The 20,123-nt window shown below is 50.4% G+C and overlaps 1 protein-coding gene across 3 annotated transcripts in view; it reads right to left on the bottom strand.

Annotated features, from left to right (window-relative positions):
• Nucleotides 1–11,741: 11,741 nt before the first annotated feature.
• IL21R (interleukin 21 receptor) overlaps nt 11,742–20,123 on the bottom strand; it is a 73,965-nt gene continuing 65,583 nt past the window's right edge. For all 3 annotated transcript variants that reach the window (XM_075318095.1, XM_075318097.1, XM_075318096.1), the window contains exons 8-9: nt 18,334–18,418; nt 11,742–13,510 (exon numbers count right to left, since the gene is read on the bottom strand). In XM_075318095.1, coding sequence (XP_075174210.1) covers nt 12,815–13,510; nt 18,334–18,418 — 781 coding nt within the window. In that variant the 3' untranslated portion in view covers nt 11,742–12,814. The remainder of the gene's footprint in view (nt 13,511–18,333; nt 18,419–20,123) is intronic.

Below are 20,123 nucleotides of genomic sequence, written 5' to 3' on the forward strand. Positions count from 1 at the left end.
GGAGGGAGGTCTGCGCTCGCTCGGGCCTCCGGGCCCCTCCTTAGTTTGGCGTCCAGCGCAAACCACCCCCGCTCCCCAAAGTACCGGGTGTATTGTACGATGTCACCCGGCATCAGATTGCGGCCGGGATGTTCCTCAGGCAGGTGGGCATTCACATCCCGCCGGGCTACAAAAACTTCGGCCTCCAGGCCCGGCTCGTAGATGAACCCGTAGCCCCGGCGGACATCAAACCGCCTCACCTGCCCCACGTACAACGGTCCTCGGACACGGGAGGTTGCTTGCCGGAGGTTCTCTTTCTCCCGGATCGCTCTGGCCACCAGTTCGGCCTTCTTTCGCTCCCTCTCGGTGATCTCCAGGCCCAGCGGTACCGGCTCCCTATCCCAATACGGCGCTGCTGCCAGCGCCGGCGCACGGGTCGGGCCCCGCGGGACATCCTGGACGTTGCCCACTGTCAGGACTTTGGGCGACAGGTCCCGCGGTGTCTTGGCCTTGGGCGCTGCCTTGCAACAACAACCCGGCGCTACCTCAGCCGAGGTGTGGGGGATGGGCATAGGGGCTTTCCGCTGCTGGGCCTTCGGCTCGGAGCGGGTCATCGGCTCCGGCTCGGGGGGTTTTTCAGGGGATGCCTCCGGTTTCTCCTTCGGCGTCTTCCACGGTAACACCTCCGGTGTGCCTCGGGCTCCGGCTACAGGTCGGCCCGCTTGGGTGGGGACGCTGGGTACTGCTACCGGTTGCGGTGGTAGCAGGCCTAGTGGCGGGGTCACGGCCTCCGGAACGGGTGGCGAGGGAGGCAACGGGGGGAGAGGGCTTGGACCGGGCCCCACAGCCGCGATGACCGGCCCTCCAAGGGCATCGGGACGTGGGTCACTCACCCTCCCTTTCTCCGCTTCCTCCTCGCGTCTCCGCACGGTGGCTACAACGTCCGCCATGTCGGCCTCCCACTCCTCCATGAGGAGCTGCATCCTGACCTGCAGCCTTTGGTAGAGCTGCGTGGTTCGGATCTCCACCCACGCCGCGGTTCCAGGCGCGGGGGCTACGGTGTCACGGGACGGCATCCACATGATGGCTTCTTCTTTTGCTTCCAGGAACGGTATGTTTGCAGAGTCCTGGCGTCCCTGCTTTTATAGCCGCAGCTACATGCGTCCAGTCGCCATCGCATCCCCCTTAGCTCTTTCCGGCCCCTCCTTTCTCGGGGCGGGGTTTTGGCCTTCGCGCCTCTACTACTCGAGAAGACGCTCGAGCGGGAACTTTTCGCGCCAAAGATGGCGGCTTTTGAAATTTTTCAGCCGGATACCTCCGGCGGTCACAAGGCGCACCTCTACCAGACGGCAGAGCGGTAGGATCCTGTTCGTGACGCCAAGTTGTCGCGGGCGGGGAGGAGGGTGTCAGCACACTACGCTCACCCCTTCTGCTCGGGTCCGGCGGCCGCTGCTCAGTGGTGGCTCGAGCTGTAGGCCGGATCCCGGGGGTTTCTCGAGCGGCACTCCTCGCCCGTGAGTGAAAGGGGTTGGTTGGGTGTGGGGATTGTTTATAGTCCGTGACGCCACCCACGGTTGTGGTGATTTCACCACCGCTGCTCAATGCGGGGATCCCGGGGATGGTGATGCGGAGCAGCCAGGTGTTGTGTTGCCCCTCCGTGGGTAGGGGTTGGTGATCCCGGGGCCCGGTGATGGCTTGGGAGGTGCAGGACCCGGTGGGCGCAGGGACGCGGGGGCAGCGCTGTGCCTTGCGGCACTGTGGTACTCACTCAGCCTGAGACGATGACACAGTTTGTACGGTAACCCAAACGGCTGGTAAGACGGTCCCACGGACGGCTGCAATTGCTCTCCCAGTAGGTGACGGTGATGTCCCTCTTCCTTGCACCTTTGTGTACTTGTTGGTTGCGATGGGTCCCCACCGGTAACCCGCTCCCCGGCTTCAAGCTGGACCGGGGGAGCTCTACTCTTTGCCCGCAGGCGCTGGCCCTCAGAAACTGGTGCCCTGGCGGTGGCGGTGTCTCTGTTGTACAGGTTGGGCTGTTGCCTTCACTCGGGACTTGGTTGTTGGGGGATCTACGTCCCCTTCACTGACGGATTCGGCAATTTACGGCGACTCCAAGCCTTGCCGGGGTCCGAGAGGCCCCTGCCCTGGTGCTGACTGTCCTTCGGAACACTGCTCCAGACCACCGGGCACACAGCCTACGGGGTCCTTCCAGGAACTTCCAAACGGTCCCCCTCCAGACAGTCACCGCCGTTGCTGACCTTGCTGACCTGCCCTGCACTTAGCTGGACTCTTCAGGCTTTACACACTCTTGCTGTTCTGTCAACACTCTTGCTTTCCTCCTTTACTACTTTTCTTTCTTCACTTTCACTTAGCTCTTTACTTTAGCCCTCACTGGACTCCACTCTCAAGCTCTTCCCTGAGCTGACTGCCTGGTTCTTCCCGCCTCCAGAGCTGTGATCTCCTCGGTGGGCGGAGCCAACCGCCTGGCCCACCCCCTGGTGTGAATCGTCAGTCTCTGGAGGAAGGCAACTAGGATTTTTGGTTAGCTTAGATGTTCCTACCTGGGATGTAGGGTGTGGTGGTGTGTGACCTGTGTCCCCTGGCTTGCCCAGGGCGACACAATAGCGGCTCCGGCTGGGTACTGCACATTCGCCTTCTATTGATTTGAATGGGAGGCGGATGTGCTGTACCCAGCCGAGGCCGCTATCAGAAGACGAAGAAGGTCCCGAACTAAGCATTTCCTGCCGCTGCAGCTGCCACCGTCACCAAATACAGTTGATCAGGGGGAGTGTCGGATCCCAGTCAATCGGACATTGATGACCTATCCTAAGGCGGACTTTGCACACTACGACATCGCAGGTGCGATATCGGTGGGGTCAAATCGAAAGTGACGCACATCCGGCGTCGCAGTCGATATCGTAGTGTGTAAATCCTTTATGATACGATTAACTAGCGCAAAAGCGTCGTAATCGTATCATCGGTGTAGGGCCCGACATTTCTATAATGCTGCTGCGCAGCAACGGTACGATGTTGTTCCTCGTTCCTGCGGCAGCACACACCGCTGTGTGTGAAGCCGCCTGAGCGAGGAATATCTCCTACCTGTGTCGCGGGCGGAGGAGGGGACGCTGCGCTCTCCCTCTGCTCGGGTCCGGCTGCCGCTGCGGCTGCTGCGGCCTGCTGCTGCTGCTCGGTGGCTCGAGCGATGGGCTGGATCCCGGGGACTCGAGCGGCGCTCCTCGCCCATGAGTGAAAGGGGATTGGTTTTTGGGATAGTTTATTGTCCGTGACGCCACCCACGGTTGTGGTGATTTGTTGACACCACCGCTGCTCTGTATGGGGATCCCGGGGACTGATGACAGGGAGCAGCAAAGTTGTTGGTTCCCCCTCCGTGGGTAGGGGGGTGGTTGTCCCGGGGCCCAGTGATGAGGTGGGTGATGCAGGGCTTGGTGGGGTGCAGGGACGCGGGGGCAGCGCTGTGCCTTGCGGCACTGTGGTACTCACTCAGCCTGAGACAATGACACAGTTCTCGGTAAAACACATGGCTGGAAAGACGGTTCCCACGGACGGCTGCACTTGCTTTTCCTCAGTAGTTGACGGTGACGGTCCCTTTTCCTGCACCTAAGATGATGATGGTTGCGATGGGTTCCCACCGGTAACCCGCTCTCCGGCTTGGATGTGGGCCGGAGGAGCCCTACTTTGCCCGCAGGCGCTGGCCCTGAGAAACTGGTGCCCTGGCGGTGGCGGTGTCTCTCTCCAACGGTTGGACTGTTGCCTTCAATCGGGACTTGGTTGTTGGGAGACCCAGAGGTCCCCTTCACTAACGGATTTGGCAAATTCACGGCGACTCCTAGCCTTGCCGGGATCTGAAAGGCCCCTGCCAATGGTGCTGACTGCTTTTCGTATACCGCTCCGGTACCGCCGGGCCACCACCCGTCCGCGGTCCTTCCAGCAACCTCCAAGCAGTCTCCCCTGCAGACAGTCACCGCCGTCTGCTGACCTTGCTGTCTCAGTCCGGGGCACACACCCGGACCAACTTCAGGCTTGCTTAACTGTTCCTTTTTCTGTCACTACTCTTACTGTCCTCCTTTACCACTTCCTTCTACTTCACTCCTCTAAACTGATCTCTTCACTCCTTCACTTCCCTAGCTTAACTGCCTGGTTCTCCCGCCTCCAGGGCTGTGAACTCCTCGGTGGGCGGAGCCAACCGCCTGGCCCACCCCCTGGTGTGGACATCAGCCCCTGGAGGAAGGCAACAAGGATTTTAGGTTAGCCTTGGTGTTCCTAACTGGGGTGTAGGGTGTGGTGGTGTTGTGACCTGTGACCCCTGGCTTGCCCAGGGCGTCACATTCCCCCTTAGCAAAATGCAGACCGTCCGCGGGCTGCCCGTCCAACACCGGTTTTATTTTCTGGAAAGATATAAAAGGTAAACACAATACAATTTATGACATCATCCCACATCGGGAGGTTCGGTACTTAAACGTTGCAAACATTTTAAACGGTTGCGGCTGCCGCTCTCTCCCACCCAAGTAACCTGGCCCTGATGCTGCCCCTAAAACCCAGGCAGCACCCCTTGACCCCAGTCCTGAACCAGTTACCCGAGCGGGATCTGTCCTTCCCCTCCAGAGGGTAGCCACCGGTTCCTGTGGTGGCTGGGCCCTCCCTCCAACCTGCCTCTCCGGAGGCGGTAACGGTTAGCTGCAACAACAGATTTTTATTTACAACCCACTTAATGTTTGTGGTTGCCCTGCAAGTTCACGGGCTTGTCCATAGGAGTTCCTATGCAGCTAGATGGTCCCCACGGGGACAACAGTGCCGGCAACGGCCGGTTCCCAATCACGGTAGACAATCAGGTTACTTTCACGGTAATCATTTTCTCATTTTTGCAAAACTTTTTAAAACTTTCAAACTGTTAAACACTGGTGGTCCCTACGGGGACGGTGCAACGGGGCTCCGCTGCCATTATTCAGAGTCCTCGACATCACCTGAGGGAGGGGGCGCGGCGCTCACACGGGCCTCCTGGCTTCCCCTTAACTTTGCATCCAGTGCGAACCACCCCCTCTCCCCACAGTGCCAGGTGTACTGCACGATATCGCCCGGCATCAGGTTACGGCCAGGGTGCTCTTCAGGCAGGTGGGCATTCACATCCCGCCGGGCTATAAACACTTCGGCCTCCAGGCCCGGTTCATATATAAATCCATAGCCCCGGCGGACATCAAGCCGCCTCACCTGCCCCTCATACAGCGGGCCCCGGACCCGGAATGTAGCTTGTCTCAGGCTCTCCTTCTCCCGGATCATACGGGCCACCATCTCCGCCTTCTTTCTCTCTCTTTCACCGATTTCCAGGCCCAGCGGTACCAGCTCCCTGTCCCAGTACGGCGCTGCTGCGAGCTCCGGCGCACGGGTCGGGCCCCGCAAGACCTGTTGGACATTGCCCACTGCTTGTACTCTGGGCGACAGATCCCGCGGTGACTTGGCCTTAGACGCTGCCTTGCATCGGCAACCCGGTGCAACCTCAGCCGTGGTGTGGGGGATGGGCACAGGGGCTTTCCGCAGCTGGGCCTTTGGCACGGAGCGGGCTGTCGGCTCCGGCTCGGGGACTTTCTCGGGGGACGCCTCCGGTTCGGTTTTCGGGGCTTTCCATGGCAGCACCTCCGGTCGACTACGGGCTCTGGCTACAGGTCGGCCCGCCGGGGCGGGCATGCTGGGTATCGCTACCGGTTGCGGTGGTAGCGGGCCTAGTGGCGGGGTCACGGCTTCCGAGACGGGTGGCGAGGGAGGCAGCAGGGCGAGAGAGTTTAGACCGGGTCCCGCAGCCGCGATGACCGGCCCTTCAAGGGCATCGGGGCGTGGGTCACTCACCCTCCCTTCCTCCGCTTCCTCCGCTTCCTCCTCGCGTCTCCGCACAGTCGCTATGACGTCCGCCATGTCGGTCTCCCACTCCTCCATGAGGAGCTGCATCTTGACCTGCAGCCTCTGGTAGAGCTGTGCGGTCCGGATTTCCACCCACGCCGCGGTTCCAGGCGCGGGGGCTACGGTGCTGCGGGACGGCATCCACATGTTGCTGGCGGCTTCTCCCAGGAACAAGATGGCTGCAGGGTCCTGGCGTCCCTGCTTTTATAGCCGCGCTCACATGCAGCTGGCCGCCATTCCGTCTCCCTTAGCCTCTTTCCGGCCCCTCCTCTATCGGGGCGGGGTCTTGGCCTTCGCGCCTCCACTACTCGAGAAGACGCTCGAGCGGGAACTTTTCGCGCCAAAGATGGCGGCTTCTGAAATTTTCTGGCCGGACTCCTCCGGCGGTAACAAGGCGCACCTCTACCCAACGGCAGAGCGGTAAGATCCTGTTTGTGACGCCAAGTTGTCGCGGGCGGAGGAGGGGACGCTGCGCTCTCCCTCTGCTCGGGTCCGGCTGCCGCTGCGGCCTGCTGCTGCTGCTCGGTGGCTCGAGCGATGGGCCGGATCCCGGGGACTCGAGCGGCGCTCCTCGCCCGTGAGTGAAAGGGGATTGGTTTTTGGGATAGTTTATTGTCCGTGACGCCACCCACGGTTGTGGTGATTTGTTGACACCACCGCTGCTCTGTATGGGGATCCCGGGGACTGATGACAGGGAGCAGCAAAGTTGTTGGTTCCCCCTCCGTGGGTAGGGGGGTGGTTGTCCCGGGGCCCAGTGATGAGGTGGGTGATGCAGGGCTTGGTGGGGTGCAGGGAAGCGGGGGCAGCGCTGTGCCTTGCGGCACTGTGGTACTCACTCAGCCTGAGACGATGACACAGTTCTCGGTAAAACACATGGCTGGAAAGACGGTTCCCACGGACGGCTGCACTTGCTTTTCCCCAGTAGTTGACGGTGACGGTCCCTTTTCCTGCACCTAAGATGATGATGGTTGCGATCGGTTCCCACCCGTAACCCGCTCCCCGGCTTGGATGTGGGCCGGAGGAGCCCTACTTTGCCCGCAGGCGCTGGCCCTGAGAAACTGGTGCCCTGGCGGTGGCGGTGTCTCTCTCCAATGGTTGGACTGTTGCCTTCAATCGGGACTTGGTTGTTGGGAGACCCAGAGGTCCCCTTCACTAACGGATTTGGCAAATTCACGGCGACTCCTAGCCTTGCCGGGATCCGAAAGGCCCCTGCCAATGGTGCTGACTGCTCTTCGTATACCGCTCCGGTACTGCCGGGCCACCACCCGTCCGCGGTCCTTTCAGCAATCTCCAAGCAGTCTCCCCTGCAGACAGTCACCGCCGTCTGCTGACTTTGCTGTCTCAGTCCGGGGCACACACCCGGACCAACTTCAGGCTTGCTTAACTGTTCCTTTTTCTGTCACTACTCTTACTGTCCTCCTTTACCACTTCCTTCTACTTCACTCCTCTAAACTGATCTCTTCACTCCTTCACTTCCCTAGCTTAACTGCCTGCTTCTCCCGCCTCCAGGGCTGTGAACTCCTCGGTGGGCGGAGCCAACCGCCTGGCCCACCCCCTGGTGTGGACATCAGCCACTGGAGGAAGGCAACAAGGATTTTAGGTTAGCCTTGGTGTTCCTAACTGGGGTGTAGGGTGTGGTGGTGTTGTGACCTGTGACCTTTGGCTTGCCCAGGGCGTCACACTTGCGTCACCGAGGCTCACGCCGGCTATGCTGAAGGAAGGAGGGGGGCGGGATGTTTACGTCCCGCTCATCTCCGCCCCTCCGCTTCTATTGGCCGCCTGCCGTGTGACATCGCTGTGACGCCTCACGACCCGCCCCTTTAATAAGGATGCGGTTCGCCGGCCAGAGCAACGTCGCAGGGCAGGTGAGTGCATGTGAAGCTGCTGTAGCGATAATGTTCGCTACGGCAGTGATCACAAGAGATCGCTGCTGCGACGGGGGCAGGGACTATCACGCTCGACATCGCAGCATCGGCTTGCGATGTCGTAGTGTGCAAAGCCCGCCTAAGGATAGGCCATCAATGTTAAAGTAGTGGACAAAGTCTTTAAGGTCCAAACAATTCCTCCATGTTTCAGGCGGTGTCATTTAATAAATAATTAGAGTTATGTCCATGGTTGAAACGGTGTCCGTGGATCAAGCATCCTGATATATAGCTATTCAGAGTGGCGCTCCGGCCGGTGGCGTTCACTCACGTCCTCCTTGAGTGTTGTCAGGCTGGCTGGCGGTGTCTACTGTCTCACTACATGTGCAGACAGCAAACTGCTCTCAATCCAATCCTGAGGAAGGAAGCCATATTGCTTTTGAAACATGTTGGATTGATCCCAGTTTTCTGTCTGCACGTGCACTGAGACGCTACACACCGCCTGTGAACCTGAGAACACTCGAGGACAGGGTAAGTGAGCGAACACCATCTGCCGGGCGCCACTCTGAATAACTGTATCTCAGGATAGTGCTAGATCCACACCGCTTCAACTACGGATATTACTCTAATTATTACCAGATACCACCTGAACAATCACCTTGCAATTACGTTTTACCATGTCAAGCGGCCGTAGGAGTATTTTAAGTGTGGTATATTTGTGTGAATATTACTCACATTACAGTCCATTTTAGTGTTTGATGTAAGTGTTTAATATGTTGCTTTTACTGTTAATATACCCTACAGTGTTCTCTCTAAACCTTACAAGTTAGTGAGAGGGAGATTCCTGGGCACTGTTCCTTTCAAGCCAGCAAATCCCAAAAAAGCATGAAATACATATTGCTATATAACTTCGAAATAATTAACCATACGTCAATCACATACACAGTGCTAATCAGCATTCAGATCCAGTGTGCCACATAGCGTCTAGATGCACCATGCCACAGAGCGTTCAGATGCACCATGCCACATAGCGTCTAGATGCACCATGCCACAGAGCGTTCAGATGCACCATGCCACATAGCATCTAGATGCACCATGCCACAGAGCGTTCAGATGCACCATGCCACATAGCATCTAGATGTACCATGCCACAGAGCGTTCAGATGCACCATGCCACATAGCATCTAGATGTACCATGCCACAGAGCGTTCAGATGCACCATGCCACATAGCATCTAGATGCACCATGCCACAGAGCGTTCAGATGCACCATGCCACATAGCGTCTAGATGCACCATGCCACAGAGCGTTCAGATGCACCATGCCACATAGCATCTAGATGTACCATGCCACAGAGCGTTCAGATGCACCATGCCACATAGCATCTAGATGTACCATGCCACAGAGCGTTCAGATGCACCATGCCACATAGCATCTAGATGTACCATGCCACAGAGCGTTCAGATGCACCATGCCACATAGCATCTAGATGCACCATGCCACAGAGCGTTCAGATGCACCATGCCACATAGCATCTAGATGCACCATGCCACAGAGCGTTCAGATGCACCATGCCACATAGCGTCTAGATCAGTGTGTCTCAACTCCAGTCCTCAAGACTCACCAACAGATCATGTTTTTAGGTTTTCCTCAATATGAGACAGGGAATAATTCCATCACCTGTGCAACCTTAAGGAAATCCTAGAAACCTGATTGAGGAAAACCTGAAAACATGATCTGTTGGTGAGTCTTGAGGACTGAAGTTAAGAAACACTGGTCTAGATGTACCATGCCACATAGTGTCCAGATGCACCATGCCACACCATGTCCAGAAACATCATGCACATAGAATCTATATATATACACTGTATATTATACAGTGCCACATAGTGTCCAGATGCACCGTGCGCATAGTGGCTAGATGTATTGTGCCACATAGCATCCAGATGTATCATGCCACATAGCGTCCAGATATACCATGCCACATCATGTCCAGAAACGCCGTGCACATAGGGTTAACATATACAAAGCCACATAGTGTCCAGATGCACCGTGCACATAGTGACTAAATGTCCTATGCCACATAGCATCCAGAGTACCAAGGCACATAGCGTCCAGATCTACCATGCCACATAGCGTCCAGATGCACAGTGCCACAGAGGATCCAGCTGCACCGTGCCACATGGCGTCCAGATGTACTGTGCCACATAGCGTCCAGATGCACAGTGCCACAGAGGATCCAGATACACCGTGCCACATATCGTCCCGATGCTCCGTGCCACATAGTGTCCATATGTACTGTGCCACATGGTGTCCAGATGCAAATTTCCACATTATGTCCAGAAACACCTTGCACATAGTGGCTAGATATACTGTGCCATATAGTATCCTGATGCACCGTGCTGCTTAGCTTCCATATAAACAGTTTAGAGGTAAGTCCAGTCCTTTCATATTTGTTGTAGATTACTGAAGCACTTTACAGCTTAACACAAGTGAATGCTGTACAGTAAGACAGGTTTATTGGGTTTAAATAATTTTCAAGTACTGTATATACCGTATTTTTTTGACTATAAGACGCACCGGACTATAAGACGCACCCCGGTTTTAGAGGAGGAAAATAGGAAAATAAAACTTTAAGCAAAAAAATGTGGTCATGACACACTGTTATGGGGCGAGGATCTGCTGCTGACACTGTTATGGGGGTAATGTCCCCAAATTCTCTACTAAGGTACCCCATCCTGGTAATGATCCTCCTGCCTTGTATATGATCCTGCTATAAACCCCCATCCTGCTTATATACCAGCATCCTGCTCATATTCCCCCATCCTGTTCATATACCCCCATCCTGTTCATATACCCCCATCTTGTTCATATACCCCCATCCTGTTCATATAGCCCCCATCCATCCTGTTCATATAGCCCCCATCCTGTTCATATACCCCCATCCTGTTCATATACCCTCCATCCTGTTCATATACCCCCCATCCTGTTCATATACCCCCCATCTGGTTCATATACCCCCCATCCTGTTCATATACCCCCCATCCTGTTCATATACCCCCATCCTGTTCATATACCCCCCATCCATCCTGCTCATATACTCCCATCCTGTTCATATACTTCCATCCTGTTCATATACCCCCCATCCATCCTGTTCATATACCCCCATCCTACTCATATACTCCCATCCTGCTATATGCCCCCATCGTGCTCATATACCATCCTGGTATATGGCCTGTATCCTATAGCACAGAGAAAAAAAAACAAACGTTTATACTCACCTTTTCCTCACTCCCTCCAGCACCGATCATCTTCCTCTCTGCGCCGCTGACCTGCGTGTGTGGGTGGAGCCGTTCCCCCGCAGCACGCAATGTCTTCCTGTCTGTGCCAATCAGCTGATCAGCACAGATCAGCTGACCGGCACAGACAGGAAGACATCGCGTGCTGCGGGGGAACGGCTCCACACACGGGGACGGGTGAGTGTACTGATTCACTGCACCCCGCGCTGATAATGATGTGCGGGGGGCAGTGGGTACAGCCGCACATGATCACTCCAGGCTGTAATTGCCAGGGGTGATCATGTGGACCGGATCTTTACTATGCGCGCGTCCCCGCTCGTCCTCCCGCCCACCTGTCAGTGCCGGCTTCTGTGCTGAGAAATGGGCGGGAGGATGGGCGTGCATATGTAATGAGCGGGCACACGTGATCACGGCAGGCGCTGCTGCTGCCTGCTCGTGCCCCCGATGACACGCTCCACCGCAGCACCCTCATTCCCCGCAGTCACAGTCAGACCATAAGACGCACCCCCAATTTTCCCCCAACATTTGGGGGAAAAAAGTGCGTCTTATGGTCCGAAAAATACAGTAATTCATCCAGATAATTCAGGACAAAGACATTCCAAAATATTTTGCTTATGGTCCTTGCATACAGATAAACCATACAATTTATCAGACTGCAAGGACCATAAGCAAAATATGAGGACAAGAATCAGCTTTGACAAGATGAGGATCGCAGAATTAAGTCTACCCTTATTGCATGAACATTGCGAATTTCATACATTTTTGATGTTATATTTGTATACCTTGTATGTATCTTTTGATACCTTTTATTGTTTTTGTCTTGGATCGACAAAGAACAAGGATTAGGTTGCACTGGACAGAGGACAAGGATTAGCTTTGACCAGATGAGGATCGCAGAATTAAGTCTACGCTTATTGCATGAAAATTTGCGAATTACATACATTTTTGATATTTTATTTGTTTACTCTGTATGTATCTTTTGATACATTTTCATGTTTTTGTCTAGTATGGACAGAGGACAAGCATTAAGTTGGACAGAAGACAAGGAGTAGCTTTGACCAGATGATGATCACAGAATTAAGTCTACCCTTATTGCATGAAAATTGTGAATTGCATACATTGTTTATGTTATATTTGTATACCTTGTATGTATCTTTTGATACCTTTTATTGTTTTTGTCTTGGATGGACAGAGGACAAGGATTAGGTTGGACAGAGGACAAGGATTAACTTTGACCAGATGAGGATCGCAGAATTAAGTCTACCCTTATTGCATGAAAATTGCGAATTGCATACATTTTTGATATTTCATTTGTATGCCCTGTATGTGTCTTTTGATTCCTTTTATTGTTTTTGTCTTGTGTGGAGCTTTTGATGATACCGTTTGTATATCTTTATTATTTTACTTAGCCTTTGTGTATAAATGTATATACTCTTGCGTCTTTAAATCCACTATAAAACAAATCCATCCTAATATATAGGAAAAAATATTTGTATGAAAATCAAAGCAGAAGACAGAAGGATCGACACTTTGGAGTGATTTTGAGAGTCAAAACATCATTTTAGGGTAAATAAAAGTACCGTACGTTACAATATTCTTAGTCCTTGTACCAGACAGCAGAGGAACTTAGATTTATGGAAATGAAAGTCACCATCCTCCGTGATGAAGTCTACTAGGAGGTTGCTTGCATATTGCATTATTCAATGAATAGTTCCATACAACTCTATAACCCTCTATATACAAAGAATCCGGTTCCTGGTTATTAGCGGGCAGTGGGCACCCATTGCTGTACATAGTTTCTTTCACATTTTTCGTCTTCTCCATTATAAGGTTCTGGATTTAGTGGTTTTGTTGGATTGTCACTATTTCCAAAGTCACTTTCCACAGGGCTTCCACATTCAGAGTCTACAAAACCACTGTCGATGGTGTCCATATCCAGGCATATTCTAGGATAGCCAAAGTCACTACTAGTTCCGGAGTCAGGAGACAACGAATGGTAATTATCATTATAGAACACATTCTCGCTATCCTCCTGAGAAGGAGATTCTTGCAGTTCCCATTCGTCTTGGGGTATGGACACCTGGTTTAACATATTTATGTTGGATCTTAGGAAATCCTCATGAAGACCTAACTTCAGTCTTACTGGATTTGATTCATGGTACAGAAGGTGATCAGGCATGTTAAAAGTAGGGTAGCCATCAGCTGTGCTCCTTTCTTCTTCTTTATTGGAACCATCAGTGGTGGTACTAGCCAAGGTGTTGCATTGAGCACATTGCAAGCCAGGATTCATCTTTACATCCCCACAAGTTCTACAGAATTGGTTCTTCTCCATTAAGCACGTCTTGGAATGACACTGCTTTTTCATATTATGGTCGTCGATTTGAAGGACTTCTGGATATGTAGAGCCTCCATCACTAGATATTATTGGAAATGGGATGTAGTGAGGACCCAACCAGCTCTGAGAAAAAATAGGAAAAAGAACAAATCATGAAATCATTTTAGAAGCAGAGGTTATCAATCCTTACCAAGACCAATTTATGGGGTAATGGGCCGGAATGGCCAATTTTGGTCAGAAAGAAGAGCGATTACAAAGAGAGTCTCAGTAATGCTCTCGGCCAGTGTAGAGGCAGCGAGTGGGATTAGTGGACCCACTGGACCACAGGGTGGACCCAGGCTTACCCTTTAGTGGGAGGGGCTTAACTAATCTCCCATCCCAAGGTGGACGCCAGGTACCACTCCCAAGGCAGCGACTGTGACTGTGGCAGGTGACCCCAAGGGCAGATGATGGACAAAGGAATAGACAGGTACAGGCGGGGTGACTGAGGCAGGCTGGGCAAGTGAGTACAGAAAGGAATGGTGTGCATTGCAGAGTCATACAGGTATGGGAAGGCAGGTACTGGAGACGAACACAGGAATTACAGAACAGGAGCTCAAGACCTGACAACTAGCTAGGTAGCAGACTGACTGACTGACTAACTAACTGAAGGTGTTGCACAGGCACCTTCCCTAATGGGAGGGTGCCTTAAATACACTGTGCCTCTCAGCTATAGGCATTTCCTGGATATAGCACTCCGGCCCTTTAAGAGGAGGGCCGGTGTGTGGGTTTGCGTGTTAGGTGCACTCCCGAGAACTCTGTGCGGCATGTACAGGGCCCGGGGAGTGAAGGAGGCAGCAGCACATGTGGATGGCTGGGGGAGTATGGGGAGGACACGACCCATCCAGGGCAGTGAGTAAGTTGGCGTCTCTGCAGAGACGCCGGTGCTACAGTCTCTCATGCTGGAGGACCTGTCCTGTCCTACATTACACAGACCAACCACAAATTTTATTGGGCACGGTATAATGCTTAATGTCTCCCACGGTGGCACTCGAGGGAAATTGAACTCTTGTTCCCAGCAGAGTACAGCTAAACACTGATCACAGCTGGACTTTTTGTAGTCAACGGAGTCTTCGAACAAGTGGCGATTGTCCAAAGTGGAGAATCTCTTTACATAGAACATGGTTTACTGAAAGCATTATATGATATTAACTTATTGGCCATATCAAGAACTCAAAATTGACCCTTTGTGTATGTGTAAATGTAATTAATAATTTTTTATATACGGTAACTATTGTCACCATCCATTGTCATTGAACCCACCGTACCGCTCTACCCAATGTGGTTTTCTCTTTGCTTTTGCACTTAAATATGACGTTGTCCCTTTCACATTCACATTCGTTTTGACTATTCTTAGTTTTTTACATTTTTATTTCTATATTTTGTTTTCTCTACAGTAATATGCTCATTTTGCTCTTTACTCTTAGTCCATATATCTACCGTCATTGGGGTAAGCCACATCCTTTATCACTTTACTGTATATGTGAGGTGATATTTACAATAATTAACCCTGTGGGTGGAAACAATGTGCCAGTACATTTCTAACCAATATTTCCCTTGTTTAACTAGTTTTAATATGTAGTGTGATTCTTGTATTGTTGGGTACCAATGAGTCAAGTTATGTGTAGGTTTGGTGAAAAAATTGAAAATCAATTGCATGAGTCACACAGAGTTTTGTGCGAGCTTCGACAACCATCATGGCTCTGTTCACATTGCAGATTCTGACACTGCCCAATGGTTTATCTGCTTTTTCTGATCAACACAGGGAGACTCGGGCATCGACCTGCTGTGTGTTCAGTGATAGTCAGGTTAGTAAGAGTTAACCTCTGCTAGCCTGCTTGTTAGGCTTCTGGGATCACATGTTGTAAGGAAGCCAATCACATTTGCTCCTCTCCTACTTAGGTTGGAGGAGATCTTCCACCCAGGCCGACTATGATCACTATTGTCACTTGTGAGGAAGCCAACCATATTTACCATGAAAACCTTCAAGAGGAACCTGAAGACCCACCTCTTCTGACAAGCCTACACCCTACAATAGCCCTCAGTTCAGTACACCACTGCGCAACCGGCTCTGTCCTCTCCTATTGTACCCTCACCCATTCCCTGTGGATTGTGAGCCCTCGCGGGCAGGGTCCTCTCTCCTCCTGTACCAGTCTGTTTTGTACCGTTAATGATTGTTGTACTAGTTTTTATGTATACCCTTTTTCACTTGTAAAGCGCCATGGAATTAATGGCGCTATAATAAAAAATAATAATAATCATAATAATCAGCTCCTCTCATATTTAAAGGGAACCAACCAGCAGGATTTTCATATATAAAGTAAAGCCAGTGCTATACTGGCTCTAGGATGCTGAATGTAACCATACGTTTTGATCAGAGATTGGATGTTTTATTTCAGAAATATGTGCAAGTAAAGTTCCAGCAATGCACTGCTATTTGACAGGTGCAACAGAAAGGGAATATGTGGGTTGGGTCTGGCTATCTATTCCCACCCCTGTCTGGCCTTCCTCCCCCCGTCGCCGTCATAGACTTTAATTCCGGCGCAGGCAGATATACAGGGGCGAGAATAATTAGCAAGACCCAATCCACATATTCCCTTCCTGTTGCACCTGTCAATCAAATAGCAGTGCATTGCTGGAACTTTACTTGCACATATTTCTGAAATAAAACATCCAATCTCTGATCAAAAGGTATGCTTAGATTTTGAGAATTTTGAGAGTAAAAAAAATCAGTCCAGGAGGAGAACGAAGCAGATTTCTCTAATAAGATACAGTATATTACAAATTTGTCTATTTTCATGTGTACTATTGATTTATGAAATAAAAATTAAATCGACGGTCACACTTTGAAAGCCGGGAACACATTCTAGAGCATTCTAGATTGCAAGTCATTCATTTTGGCTCCTGCGTCGGGCCCAGGATGTAGAAGCAGAGTCTCTATACAGGAGAGGTGCAAAATTGCAATCTGCCTGGTTTCAGATCTACCTTGGTTAGGTTTTCTTGGTAATGACAGGAAATGGCAGGAAATTGAATTTCTTTCTTTTTTTTTTTTTTTTCTGTATTATGATCACTTACAGACAATCTGTGGTCATTAACCCCTTCACTTCCAAGCAATTTTTTTTTGGGCGGAGGGGTTTATGCGATTCTGCCATTTCTTTTTTTTTTTTCATTTTAGTTTACCTTTCAAATTAATTAATTTTATATTTTGATAGATTGGACTAGAAATATGCTTTTTCCTTTAATTTATTATTTGGGAGTGAATTTAATTTTATGGTTTTTTTTTTAATTTTTTAAATAATTATTTTTTTCTTACTTTACTTTTTTAGGCTGTGTGATTTTTTCTTAATTTTTTTAATGCGTTTTTTTTAGTGCAGTTTTGTCAGTAAACTGGAAGAAAATCCTTATGCCGGCAAAGTCAATGAGAGGCCTGACGTGCAGTGCAAATGTTGATGATTGTTTCAGAAAATAATCTGCAGCATGTCAGTTCTTTCAGCGTTTTTCACAATTGAAAGCAATGAAAAAAAGCAGCAAAAAAGTGCGTTTTTCCTACCAAGAGATGCAGATATGGTGCATACATTTCTGCAACCAAATACTCAATGTTTGCACATATCATTAGTCTCCTTAGGAGACTTGAGCCTTGTTCTATATACCGCAATATATTGCAGTTAAAGTATTGCAGTATATAGACAACATGATGTTCTCCTATGAAGCTCAGCCATGGGCTGGTCTTCACAGATGGATAAAGATGGACATCAGCAGTGGTGGCAAATCAAAAACCAGTAACTTTTCAATTCTCAAGATTAAAAAACTGCTTTAGGCCCCCCTACATACCACACGTTCATGTTTCCGGTACGTGTGACGTCCGTTTCCAGACATACCAGAGACACGGACACACGTAGACCCATTGGGTTTGCTCACACGTCTGTGTTTTGACACAGACCATGTGTACATGTGGAGCACATGCGTGTCCGTGTGTTTCACGTGGTGACATGTCCATTTTTGGCCGGCAGCACAGGAGTCACATGTACCGCACATTGATGTGATCTGTGTGACAGGTACCGGAGGACACCCATTCATTAAAATTAAATGGATTTTTATACTTACCTGTCTCCGGCGCTGCTATTTCTTCCCGGTCCCGCTCATTATGCCTCATGAATATTCACTGCACTGATTGTGGACTCAGAAGCAAGTGTGACAACAGCGCTGGAGACAGGTAAGTATACAAGTTCATGCTGTTTGTGTGCTATCCGTGTGACATCCGGATAGCACACAGATAGCATGAACTTGTATACTTACCTGTCTCCTGCGCTGCTTTCACACTTGTTTCTGGGTCCGCCATCAGTGCAGTGAATATTCATGAGGCATAATGAGCGGGACCCGAAAGCAACAGCAGCAAACGGAACAGACACATGGATACACGGATAGCCATACGGACCTGCACCATGGACCGTCACACACGTGTGTTTAATGCACGGATGCGTGAAGGAGGCCTTAAAGGAAATCTTCCACATGTAAAAATGCTATTACCCTGCAGATTAACCCCATAGATACAGGTTAATGGCATTTTTAAGGTGACCGGTGCCTTTAATAGTGAAGTCTCATTTCAGAAGTGTGAACTATACAAAATACTGACACCAGATTACATCAGTGTAATGGGGAAGTAAAACTCGATTTTTCCCAGGTCACGTGTTTTCTTGACTTTTTCACGCAGAACTGAGATGTTTACTACAAAGATGAGCAGAATGTAATTTCCACCATAGCTCTGGGCGGCCATGCGTTCCCACGTGTCTCTGCAACTCCTACACGTCTGTAATTAATGAGACCTTTCACATCGCTAACAGTAATTGGCTTGTAATACAAAATAGTGACTAATAGTAAAAAATAGATCTATGTATATTCAGTGTTACCTTAAAATCTCCTTGATGGCCTTTGTAAAGTGGCTTGAAAAAGGGCTCGGGGTCAGGGACCACCACCCACACCTTCTTCCACATGCTGACGATAAAAACAGAAACAGGAAATCTGAGTAATAAACATGAAAGCTTCACATTTATGTTATGAATAATCATGGGGGTCCAATGCTGCCCATACAGAGTAAATAAATGTCGGGAGAATGTTGGGTCGGCAGATAGGTTCCCTCCTGGCTCCCTCATACACAGACGTTCGTCATGTGCCTTCAACGGGGAAAGAAGACAAAGTCGCTGCCACTCTCCTCTAATCAGCTGATGGAATTCCAACTTCCCGATCCGTCTCTACCCCAAACATGCCAAATGGTCGTCAATCCTCTCCATCCGTAATGAAACTTTTTTGGACATATTGGTTCCCATATTATTGCAAAATCTTCTCCCATTACCACCATCAAAATTTAGATGAGTGGAACCATTGGAGAGAATCTGGATTTTGCAGCCGAATTGAGACTTGAAATGACGGTAAACATCTTGAAGCTCAAAATCTATAACTATGCATCCCAAACATCACGTTATTCATAGCCCTACTGTCTTGTGACAGTGGAGCTATTGGACCCCCTTAGGAATTAAGCCATCTCCTCTACCTAAGGCATACTTGCAGAAAAGCAAGAACATTTAGTGACCATGGCCCTTTAAAAGGGGGTTGTCCACTACTTGTCCATGGGAAAAGCCAATAACATAATATCAGCATCTCCACTGATCCGTTGTTACCAGCTTTGGTAATGGATGTATTTAACCATTGTACAGAGTGGAACATCACAGCTCCCGTCATATTACTTTGTGGCCACTGCCGAGTGCAGCAGGTCAGTTCCTGTTGAAAAAAATAGGTTCCGATCCACAGTACATATGTTCAAAAAGAAAGGGGCTTCATAACTGTATATTAATAGAGCACCTCCATTTGGTGGTCACTCTGAAGAGGAGAGCCAACACATGGCCGGCGGGGTTCCGCTCTACTTTACTCAACTGGATTGTGTTTGTGTTCTACCCCGGCCAGGAGGTAGACAATTACTTGGGTCTTCAGGAGTGCGTCCACCACCCCACAGCTGGTCACCATTGTAGATGTAACAGAGCAACACATCACAGAAAGAGATTCTTTACAAAACATCAACAACCTGTTTTATTTATTCTTCAACCTTCTGGACAGACATGGGCATACATTCTTGTGCTGCTGCCACTGTTCTTTAGGGTACTGTTCCTGTCTAGCCCTCACCTTGGGTATTAGTATACCTGCCGCCATGCCCAATCGGTCCCTGGACTCTCCTAAGCCCGTCACGAGGTGAGCCGTAGGCTGTGGACCATTGGCAGATACCTCCTGGTTATGCGATGAACCCTAGTACAGGGCTCGTCCTCACTCCAGCAACAATTTTGTATAACTGCTCCACTTCTGGCCTGTCTTACTAACCAACCTTTTGCTCTCTCACACTACTTTCATCCCGGCTCCAGCTCCCTCAGCAATACTTGAAACTGTCGGTCACTACAGGGCACCGACTGCTGCACTGCTCCGGCTCTGCTACATCGCCAGCCATATACTCTAGCAGCAGCAATTAGACATTCACTTTAATAAACCTTATATGTACATCGTAGGAGTGAGGTAGCCTGGCCACCTCCTACATCTCCACCACATCCTCCCATCCCTGATAGTAGAGAAGGACTACAAGAACCTTGGACTCCACCTCTAATTAACAATCTATGAGGCACCTTTGGGTGCTGACAATGGTCATCTTGCAGTTCCC

Source organism: Anomaloglossus baeobatrachus, chromosome 7 (assembly GCF_048569485.1).
Source record: "Anomaloglossus baeobatrachus isolate aAnoBae1 chromosome 7, aAnoBae1.hap1, whole genome shotgun sequence".
NCBI classification, from domain to species: domain Eukaryota; kingdom Metazoa; phylum Chordata; class Amphibia; order Anura; family Aromobatidae; genus Anomaloglossus; species Anomaloglossus baeobatrachus.